Source organism: Octopus bimaculoides, chromosome 9, assembly GCF_046866305.1.
Source record: "Octopus bimaculoides isolate indiv1 chromosome 9, ASM4686630v1, whole genome shotgun sequence".
NCBI classification, from domain to species: domain Eukaryota; kingdom Metazoa; phylum Mollusca; class Cephalopoda; order Octopoda; family Octopodidae; genus Octopus; species Octopus bimaculoides.
In genome coordinates, this window is record NC_142936.1 from 60,551,575 (window position 1) to 60,564,074 (window position 12,500).

Here is a 12,500-nt window from a genome sequence, read left to right on the forward strand (position 1 = left end):
TATATATGGCAGGCAAATTCATTATGTACAAAATAGGCATTGGTTCAAGACCAAAAATGTGAAGACTTGGCAATAACTCAAGCAAATTTTACTGTGAATCTGTTGTTATAGGTAGATTTTACTGTAATATATAACCAATTTTTTTATTATTCTGTTTATTGTACTAACTAATTATGTACTACAATTATTTTTATAACCTATTTTCAAATTTCAAATTATTAATAAAAAAATAAAAAAATAGAGGAATTTTTTAGAAGTGCAAAAAATATTTTGAGATATTTTTAATAGAAGCAACAAGTAATAACAAATAGAAGTAATAACTTGAAATAAAATTTTTAGTTTTAATAAAAGCTGATATTTTCTAAATCTAAATATTTTATTTGAAGTTTTAACTTTAGCTGCAATATTTTAAGTAAAAATTTTCTTGTTCTGTACTTAACCAGATGTAATAAGTTGTCCTGAACTTTTCCGAGTGTAATAGCTTGTCCTGTACTTTTCCAGGTTTATAATCTTTAGAATATTATTTCTTTTGCATTTTTCCATGTAATAAATACATGTATACATACATTCATATATATACCAACCTGCCCATTCACACACTATTTTGAATTTCAGGTTTCAGAAAAATCGAGTTTATACTTACATTGGTGAAGTGGTTGTTTCATTGAATCCTTACAAATCCATGGACATCTATGGAGAAAACTATATATCAGAGTACAAAGGCAGAGAGCTATATGAGCGTCCACCCCATATATTTGCCCTTGCAGACAGTGCTTATAAAACAATGAAACGCACAAACAAAGATACTTGCATTGTGATATCAGGTAAGTGATAGTTATTATTTAGGACCAGTGAAGCTACTAAAATGGTAGACTGTCACCCCATACATAATTTAACTCTATTCAGGTGTATCTTTCAATATCTGAATACAACACTTAATTCTACTTCAGTCAATATAATTCAGTGTAGTGGTTCTCAACCATTTTCTGCCTATAGACCTCTTTGATTCTGATTTTACTCTTCTGAACCTTTGTAGCCATTCAATGTTTAAACAAAACCCTACTGCATTTTAATAATTAGATATTATTAGGAATTGTATTCTTTTATTCTTTTACATATTTCAGTCATCTGACTGCAGGGTTTTTCAGTCAAACAATCAACCCCCAAGACTTGTTTTATAAGCACAGTACTTATTCTATTGGTATATTTTGCCAAACTGCTAAGTTACAGGGACATAAACACCACCAGCACTGATTGTCAAGTGGCGGTGGGGTGACAGACACAAAGAGACACACACAAATATACACATGTATATATGACAGGCCTCCTCCAGCTTCCATCCACCAAATCCACTCACAAGGCTTTGGTCGGCTCAAGGCTACAGGAGATGACACTTGCCTAAGGGACTGCTTCAGAAGAAAAGGAAATGTTGGATAATGTCTGCTTGAACATGACTAAGCTGGAGCTAAGCACCCACTTAGATTAACTTGAAACATTGAGTTAAATGTCTACATAGTAATTCCTCAGTTATGTGTTTTAGTTTCAACACTGTCAATTTTCAAACAAGTGCAACTCTGATGTAGTGATGTTATATATAAATTTGGCTTAATAATATTATATACAAGCTTGATGTTGTAATGTATATAAACTTCATATAGTAATGTTATAAACTTGATATATTTGTTATATATAACCCTTTAGCATTTAAACTGGTCAAATCCAACCATAATATTTTACCTGTTTGGTGTTCAAATTGACCAGATCTGACCTCTCACACCTGCTTTACCATGTCATTCTAAAAATATACAGTCACGTTATTGAAATTTCAAAGCTACAAAATAATACATGATTAATTCAAAACAATGAGATTAATAAGCATTGCATTTGACAATCTGAATGCTAAACATACCATTTTGATATAACAATGCTATATTTTAACTTGATATAATGTTATCTATAAACGTGAATTAGTATTGTTACATATAAAGTTGACATAATGTTATGTATAAACTTGATAAAATAATATTATAAATAATGCAAGATATAAACTTGATATAGTAATATAATTTTTCTTGCAATCATTGTGCACATTAGTTTCTTTCAAGACTCAATGAGCATGTTCTTTTATCTTTATAGTGAATGTTGCTTTAAATTGTCTTTCAGGGGAAAGTGGATCTGGGAAGACTGAAGCTTCAAAGATTATTATGAGATATATTGCAGCTGTAACAAATATTAGTGGGCAACAAGAAGTGGAACGGTAATTATAGTTAATGACATCATGCCCTTTTCGTTGAAATACACTAATTAATTTATGCTTCTTTTAATGATATGTTATACAATTGAAGGGAACTGTTCTGGGGATAAAAATGTTAATGATGCTTGAATTTTCAACTGATTCAGCAGGATTCCTTCTGAAGTTATTTTCTCCAAGAAAGAATTTCATTTCAGTGCTACAAGCTTATGTAACACTTTGTAATTATACAATAAATTTACTGTCTTCACCATTAAGGTATACACTATGTATTTACTACTCGGCAGACTGACATCCCCAGTGCAGATTATTAAAAATTTTACAGTCTAACCTGTTACTGGGTATCTTGTCAGGAAAGATACTTGGCTGGAAGGTGGTAGCCTTCCTCTTAGGGCTGTACTGCTTTTTTTCCTTTATTCATAGATCAAGGAATTGACTTTAGTTTAGTTTTGTGTTGAAAGAATGGGGATGGACCACTGCACAGCTGTTGATTACAGCAGCCATGTTCGTGAGATATGAGTGGAGGACCTGCTCGGCAACCAAGTTCAGATAGGTAGTACTGGGAACTTGCCACAGCGTTGAGTTCATTAACTCAAAAGATGGTACCCATATGCAACAAGTAGAAAAAATCACAGGGCCCTGTGTAAAACAAAGGAATAAACTATGTTGTGAGACCCACCATTCTGTGGCAAAAACAAATTACATTGGGGATTTTTCCTTTTTAAATAGTTTACATGCCTGTTCCACTGTTTCACATGACTTTATTCATTTAAAACTTTATTAACACTTCAAAACATCTTACAACTTTCACTGTCCTCATTGATTTTGTGATAAATAGGTATCATGGAGAAAATACCAACTTCCAAATCCTACTTTCTGATTGGGTAAAAATTATTACACTTTAAACTTCTGTAGCACTTTCCTAAAAATTTTTCTGGAACAAGTGAATAACAAAATCAGCTTCAGCATGAGAAATTACATCAATATACCAAGTTTGAAAATTTTCACTTAAATTTAAAATTTCCAAAACTATGACAGCAACAGAAAAGATCCAAAGTAAAAGAAAAAAAAAAAAATGTTCAGATAATGGAGGATTGTAGTTTCAATTCTGTTTGTCATCTTCACCATCTCCAGTTGACTAAAGTAAGCTGTAAGATTTAGGAATACAGGAATTAGATTAGATATAAATTACAATAATTCAAGTGTAAGACAGATTGAAGTAATTTATTAAATAAAGTATGATGTTACCATAAAAACAAATTTGTTAGCCATGGGAAATGTTATTTTACAAGACTCCATTTTATAATGTTTACTTACAATCGACAAGTTGTACTTGCTTGGTTACAAACTCTTGATGATAATGATTATAGTTCCCAGGCAAGATGGTTACATGGTAGCTTACATGTTAGCTATTTGTATACATATTGATTCTTTTGAAACTGATTTTGCTTTCATTTTAATATGATGATAATGAGATTGCTGTATACAGTACTCAGGTGTTGTTGCTCTGTGTTAGATGTTGAAAATAGTAAAAATGATTTTTTTTTTTTTTTTTTTTTTTTTTTACATGTAAAATAAATTTGGCATTTAGCCAAATAAATCAAGAAGTAAATTGTTTCACAATTTGTCAGAGAGAAAAGTATATTTTGTAATCTAAAAAGATGGTTATTTGTAGATACTCAGGGTGCTGATTTTCTTTGAATTAGAGTTAACTGGGTGAGGTTAGTATACTTAATATTCAATACGACCCTTTGCAGTTTGGTGATTGGAAATTAAATATAGAAAAGAAAAGAACTCTCGGGAGATTCAATTCTAAGGAAACAATCTTGGGGAAAATTTCTTGCATTTTATATGGGAGGGAAAATGTGGGTAGGTAAGTGCTGATAGCACATAACAGGGAAAATGTGGGTAGGTAAGTGCTCTATATACGTCATAATTCACATTACACAGACTAGTATTCTTAACATTATTGCACTCAAGTGATATTTCTGGTCCCCAGTGAGATGTTTTGTTTACATCTATTGAAATAGTACACACAATTAATACACAATATTACTGGATACATATTTTTTTATATTCATGGCACAACATAATGATATATATTTGAATAAGTGCTGTCGTACCTGCTTTATAATAATAATGATGGTTGCTCTGTAGCTATCTTTATCTCATTCATCTTCATTTAAGTTCACCTAGACACCTGTAAGTTGGAATATAAAACATTCCTTATAAACCTGTCTCGTAAATTATACAGCTTTTCAAGTGTCAAAGATTATTGATTGTTACTTACCTAGTGCAAGCATAAATTTCCATTTTCTCTCTAATCAGTGGTCACTGTTTCTATGAGTAATAATTCTGATAATCTCAGATGACATTATACTAACTAGCAGAAAGACCGCCCTTCGGGTGGTTTTCTGCTAGTTACTTCATATTTTCCCATTCGACTCCTAATTCTAATCATTTTTATGATATTTTATGTCTAATTATTTCTTTGCATAATAGTGCTCACTTGCTTAGTAAATATTGCTTTCGTTATTTTATCAGTCATAATCTCTCTTTTTTAAACAAACGTCACAGTAATCCAACAACAGAGGGAGAAGCAGTTTGTCAAGTCTTACCTTTCCCTCAAAGCAACATAGAGATTTCAATTCAGCAGCCCATCTGTAAGCTTTGCAGGCTGTGTGTGTGTGAGAGAGAGAGAGAGAGAGTGGGGGAGAGGGAACATTGCAAACAATGAATGAAATAAATATGAAATGAAAAAATCATAAATAAGAGGGCATTACTACAGATGTATATGCCAGCGACTTTGTTGCCTCATAACATCCAGAAAAATGGATACTTGTTAACAAAATTTTCTGTCGTGGCTTCAGAGTATATAGGGATTTATGGGAAAGAATTTTTCCAAGGGTGTCATGAGAGGAGTTTTGGAAAATTCATACGATCCAACTTATTTCCCTCATAACTTTCAGGAAAATGGGTATCATTTAATGAAAGTTTATACAAATCCCTTCCAAACAACATAAATTACAATTATAAAGAAATTTATGGGGAAAATTTTTTCAGGGATTTTCCCCATTTTTTTTTAAACCACAGCCTTTGAAATGATGGGGGGGGGCATCTTTGTATGAAAAAATATCTTGAACTTTGTTTTTTTACACCCTGATCCCTCATCATCCTACTCTGGACCTATTTTGGCCATTTTTTTTTTTTGCATTTTAAAACCATGGGAAGAGCATTTTCGCAAACAAAAAAAAAAATTTTTCAGATAGAAAAGTGAGTGATTTAAGGGTGATTAGGCTGTTGTTTCTAGCACATCGAAAGACAATGCTCCTCATTTGTGAGAAATTGGAGCTAAAAAATTCAATAAACTTGAGAAATCGAAATTATAGGAAATTTCCAAGAATAGGAATTTATAAAAATATTTCTGGACAGTCAACCCTTTAATAATTGCTTTCTTTTAGTACTGTTACACACCTAATTAATAAGCAACTTTCTCCATTATAATATAGATGAATAAATTTGTGGTAAATTATACTTTGAACATGTTATCTTCTTGTTACTTCATTCATCTATGATAAAGCACATGACAAGTGTGCATCTTGGTGTATTACAATGTTACTTTGAGCATTGAAATGCCTTACCTATTTGTATTTTATATACAAAAGTGCTCTGTGTTCAATAAATTGTTCAGAATACAGCTCAATGTTTGGACATAGGACCAATGTCATTAACAGTTTATAACAAAGTAGTGAATCCTATATAGCTTAGTTCATCAGCATTTGGTTCATCAATCTATGCTGGCATGGGTTGGTTAGTTTTCTGAGGCAGTTTTCTGGCTAGATGACCTTCCTGTTGCCAAAATTTTTAGCTTCCTCTTACAGCACACAGATGTAATAAGGTGGAATGGTTAATAAGTTTGTTTTGCAGTTATGAAGTCCTAATTTTGATCCCACTGAATGGATCCTTGGGCAAACATCAATTTCTATACCTTTAGATTGACCCCTAACTTTTGGATGAAATTGTAAAGGTAGAAACTGTATAGAATCTAGTCAGGTGGATTGTACTTGTAATTCAAAAGGCACAGCCTTGTCTCACACTGAGTCACACTGATTCTGCTTGAAAATTATGACAAGGACACATCTGTAGAATACTCAGTCACTTACATGTTAAGTCAGGAGCAGGTAAGCCAGTTCGTTCACTGAGCAGCTGAATTTTCATTGTCAAGCAACAGAATTCCACCGTCACAACATACAGAAATGTGGTCATAAGGTGTGGACGGTTAAAAACACTGATTTGAAACTGATACTTTTCCCAACTTTAGTGTTGAGAGATTAAGTTTGTTTTAAATGAGCCAAAAAATTTTTGTTTAATTTCACAGATTTTCTATGACTGCAACTGGGTTTACAAAGAGCTGTTGCACAACTATCTTATGAAAAAAAAAATGGTTATGACATCAGGTATGTTTGTTGGGGCCAGTCCTTTTAGTGTTAGATGTTATTGGTACCCTAGTGATTTTATCTTTGAGTCATTGGGGCACCATGAATATAACATGAAGTATTAGTTCCACAAAATATCAAGAATACCCTGGACAATGCAGCATCTTCCTTACTTACAACTAAAAATGACAGTGTATCAACAGCTTTTCCGTTTCTAGCAGATGTTTAAGTCTGTGTTGAGATACAGTTGCAGACAGGTTTAACTGTGATAAATAAGTCAGTCTAATAAACTAGATTATGATTGTATAGTCTTAAGCTAAGACTAGCATGAGAACTTTCTAGCAAAGTTACTCTTCCAGGAGTTCCATTCCATCTTTCATCTGTTACAGCAGAAGTTACCTGTCAGATTGCAGCACTTCACCTTTTGTTAACTCAGCTATGGTCCACATTCTGTTAATTTTGATAGGCCTCGGGATTTAATTATTTTCCACACATCTTTCTGTCTATAAATGACTCTTTATCTGTCAGTTGTCACCATACTCCATAGATAATACTACCTTTTCACTCCATTGTAATTTCCACCCAGTTGTTCTCTTAGCTACCTCACCTTAGATATTCTATGAATAGATATCCTGAATAAATCCTGTAACAGAGACCTAACAATCTAGTCTCATTCAATAACATCAAACAAATACATGTTAACAATTATAAATTCAGCTGGTGATAAGCAAACCTGCAGGATAACATTTCACAATGGTTTTATTTACATTGTCTACTGGTCAATAAATCAATGCAGCTGTGACAAGTTATACGGGCCATTATAAATTGTACTTACAATCATTATAAATAGTACATATAATACTGACAAGAAGAACATAATGCACACAATGTATTATTTCTATGCTGATTGTAAGATGGATGTTATACAAATAAACTCAAACAAGTGAATGTTACCAAGATGAAGATGGACATGCTATTTTATGATTATGGAGTTTATACATGTGCACAAACACACACATTTGTGGCATGGCTGTGTCATTAACTTTACTTCCAAACCACTTGGTTTTAAGTACAGTCCTGCCACATGGCATCTTGTACAAATATGTTCTACTATAGCTCTGGAATGACCAAAGCGTTGTTAGTGAATTTGATGGACAAAAATTGAAAGAATTCTGACAAATATGTATATATGAGTGACTGTGCATGCGTACTTTTGAAGCAATAGTCATAAATGAGTGTCACCATCATACAAGCAACATCCTTTGTTCCCAGTCTTTCGTGAAACCATGTCCAGCCATGGAGAAATATTACCTATTTGATGACAGGAAAGACATCCAGCCATAGACAATTTTCCTAAAAGTATGCAATCTGTTTATACACAAACACATGCCCACACACATTCATATATGTGTATCTATGCTGCTCAGATACATAATAATGCAGCTGTATTATTTAGGAAGGAGAAAACACATACTGGTAAAAAGATTTGGTGCTGTTGATAAAAAATGTTGGTTATGACTAAAACTGCTACCTTCACTATTACAACCAGTATATAACAATTGCTATCCTCACTATCACAACCAGTATACTGCAACCTTGTACTGTGTCTCTGTGTTGTATCAATTGACCCTTCCACTCTGGCCTTAGTTGCATGCCCAATGACCACTACATACAATTTCACTTAGTAAGTTCCTCTATGATATCTCTTCTCCTGGGTGACCAGAGACATCTATTAATATAATAGCTTATTTAAGTCATTACCTAGTCAGAAAGGTGATGATGTAAGATATCTGTTGATGCTGGTACATCTGGGTTAAATGGTTGTTGTGCAACTATCCTGTAAGATAAAAATCGGTTATGACACCAGGCTTGTTTGTAACAGTACTTTTAGTGTTAGATGTTATTGGCACCCTAGTGACTTTAGTAAAGCATTTGAGTCACCAGGGTACCATGAATATAACATGAAGTATTAGTTCCACATATATCAAGACTACCCTGAGCAATGCAACATCTTCTTACTTACAATTAAAACCTTCTCAAACTTTTCCAAGGCTAAGTTTCATTATCTCTACAAAACTCAGCTGGGACTCGTACTGGAATATCATTCATATTTTGTGATGCTAGAAACTATATAAAAAAAATATTTCAGATCACATTCCACCATGTCATCTGAGCTTCAACCCAAAAAATTTTAATCGACATTGTCAGTCTCGGAAAGCCTGCAAGGGTTATTGCCTTTGCCTCTTGTCTCTTATATTATCTGGTCATAATAATAATAATTTCTAGCACAGGAGTGAGAAAACAGTTTTAAAAAATGAGTATTGTTGATTAGATTGAGTATAGTTTTTGAGTTGTACATATTTGGTCAAATCCCAAAAGTTGAAAGGCAGAAACAAATTTGGTGGGATTTGAAACCAGAAAGTAAAGCAGTGTAGCTAAATATCAGCAAAGTAGTTTGTCTATCAAATTACTGAATATGCTTCTTACCCCACTTCAGCATCCTTAATAACATATTTAAAAATATGTCAGATCTTCTGTGTTCCAACACCAGAAGGAGACTTGTTTATCATAAGGTAGTCTATTTATGATAGCAATTAGTCTTGTTTCTAATAGGGTTGTTTCTGTTTATTTATGATAGCATAGTTGGTCTAGCAAACTTTTCTGTATTATGAAAATACTTCAAGTATATTTTAAGTGTAAATAATAATATTAATTTCTTCCTCTTAATTTGTGTATCTTTGAAAAAAAAAATGAATAATTTAAACAACCTACGCTTAAAATATGATTAACTTACATCAGTTAATAAGATTATAATAAAAGTGTTTATTACATTAAGATTCTTTAGTTCTTGTTCAACATTGACAAAAAGATTTCTCTTAAGTTCAAGGATAGATTGAAACTTTTAAATAGTTCCTTACACCCACATAAGATTTATTTTGAAAGATAAGCTTGTATATTCTGTGCTGATAACCAAAATGGCTTGAAATATCAAGATAAACAAAGTAGATGAACTCGGTGGCTGTTACTTGGCAGCCCCTTTTGTAATATTACTCTGACTACTATTACATAAACTGTTTTATAAATCACCTGTCAGCTAAAGCAAGAAAAGGAAGTAGAAAGAAATATTGTAGAAGATTCATTCTTAGATATTCCTCTCGCTGTTGAATGCCTGACTTGTAACTATTTCTGATGACCTGTTTCTTTTTCTCTTTTTTGATTTTTTTTACCTCCTACTTCTTTGCATTTCTCAAAATGATATGAACCCTCTTCTACCTAAAAATAAGCTTAGAATGTCTTTGCCTGTTAAGGCATTATCTTCATAAATAGGAATAAATTTAGCTGCAGACTGAAACCTTTCCAGAATTTATAATAAAAAGATTAAATTATATTATTAAAAGAATGAATTTTTAATGTTTTATTGATATAAGGATTTTAGTGAGGTGAGAAAGAGAGTACAAACTTGTTAGTAATAGTCTATCACTTCAGAAATTTAGAGGTAATTAATATTGGTTAGAGGTAATTAATATTAGGTAATTAAATGTAGTTTATTCTTTATAAGTAATTAACAGTAGTTTATAATGTAGCAAGGCTCCTGCTGAGTTTTGAACCATTGCACTTAGGCTGTAGTCCTGAGCTGAGAGCCTATCTACCATACTACCATAAAAGGAAGGCCAGTTGCTCATTTATTTATGCCATTCACTATTCTTGGGAGAGTCATGGATGTAGAATCCTCAGGCACCCCTTCCATAGTCATATGTGAAGAACAGTCATTAAACTTTTCTGTTGGATTCCCAAGTGTGACCAACTGGAACTATGAATTTTATCCAACCATCTCACTCATCTTCTGCCAGTTGGCAAGATCATCATCATCATCGTTTAACGTCTGCTTTCCATGCTAGCATGGGTTGGACGATTTGACTGAGGACTGATGGACTAGGTGGCTACACCAGGCTCCAATTTGATTTGGCAGAGTTTCTACAGCTGGATGCCCTTCCTAATGCCAACCACTCCGAGAGTGTAGTGGGTGCTTTTATGTGCCACCGGCACGAAGTCCAGTCAGGCGGTACTGGCAACGATCTCGCTTGAATGTCTTTTCACGTGCCTCCGGCACAAGTACCAGGAAGGCGACGTTGGTAACGATCACGCTCAAATAGGTAAAGAAGAAAAATTTTTTTGTACCACCATAAAAGACATTAATGCATATGTGAACATGGCTCAGGCAATCAGATCAACTGCTGTGTATTGAAGTGAGTTGCAATCTTCATACCAAATAACCTAGTCAAACATTCTAAAATCTTCATTGGGTATATAAAAAGCAGAGATTTTAAACTCCCAAACATAACAACCTATTCAAAGCTATCAGTCAGCTTATGATATGGATTCTCATTGTTTCTATGTAATTCATTCTCAATAATTATGAATTGTGTTTGTATTACCATTCAACATATACAGTCAAAACTTGTACTTATTCCATTCAATAACTTTTGAATGCTATTTTGTTAATTAATCTATTGTGTATATGTAAAGCTAAATGTTCCAGGTTAATAAAAATGTATGAGAACTAATACCAATATTAGTGTGGTCATTATGAATGTAACACAACACACTGCCTACCAAATGTTGTAATTCATTGATAACTATTTAAGAATTCTAATACCAACTAAAGTAGTTTATAGTAATTTGAAGTTATTTGTAATAGTTAAGTTTATAGGTAATTAATAGTAATTTATAGTATAGTGCTCATTAATAGTAATTTATAGTTTAGTGATAATTAATAGTAAATAGTTTACAGATAATTAAAATTTCATTTTTCTTTGCTAATATTAAGTATATAATCTGCGTACTTCATCTTTATCTAGAGTTAGTCACATTTTAAAACTATTTTTTGTTATTCTCAGCTATTAGGAGTAATTTATTCAATAGGATTGTTATTCTTTTTACATAAATAAAAAGCCTTGTTACAAATGCATTATTGTTGTGTTTCCCTCTTAGCAATATTATTGGGGTCAAGTGGTTATTGTTATAATACTTGATTCACACTGAATCACCAAAGCAAAATAGGTAAGATGCAGACATTCTACTTGAGTACATTGATGCTTTAGAGTTCAAATGGCACTGTAATAAACATTACCTTTTTAATAAATGCACACACACACACACACACACACACACACACACACACGCATATATATATATGTGTGTGCGCCAGTGGCATGTGTAAAGACATTCGAGCAAGATCGTTGCCAGTGCCACTGGACTGGCTCCAGTGCAGGTGGCATGTAAAATACACCATTTTGAGCGTGGCCGTTGCCAGTACCGCCTGACTGGCTTCCATGCCAGTGGCACGTAAAAGCACTCACTACACTCTCAGAGTGGTTGGCGTTAGGAAGGGCATCCCATGCCAGTGGAGCGCTAACAGCACCATCCATGCAGGACCATTGCCAGAGCAGCAGTCTGGCTTCCATGCCGGTGGAATGTAAAAGCACCCAGTGCACTCTCGGAGTTGTTGGCGTTAGGAAGGGCATCCAGCTGTAGAAACTCTGCCAGATCAGATTGGAGCCTGGTGCAGCCATCTGGTTCACCAGTCCTCAGTCAAATCGTCCAACCCATGCTAGCATGGAAAGCGGACGTTAAACGATGATGATGATATATATATGTGTATGTGTGTGTGTGTTGGAGCATAAAGGGAAGAAACAGAACAGAATACATGAATACATGGAATTGTTGAGTATATAAACGGATTAGCTGCTTCTTTCTCTGGGATTGGTCAAACTGATGTAGACTCCTCTGATGGGAAACTAATAAGGTTCAGA

General features: G+C 33.4%; 1 protein-coding gene across 1 annotated transcript in view; it reads left to right on the top strand.

Moving 5' to 3' along the window:
* Positions 1-12,500, top strand: part of LOC106871031 (unconventional myosin-Id) — a 113,277-nt gene that overhangs the window by 31,877 nt on the left and 68,900 nt on the right. Inside the window, exons 2-3 of the mRNA XM_089358196.1 lie at positions 616-824; positions 2,164-2,258. Of these exons, the coding sequence (XP_089214322.1) occupies positions 616-824; positions 2,164-2,258 (304 nt within the window). The remainder of the gene's footprint in view (positions 1-615; positions 825-2,163; positions 2,259-12,500) is intronic.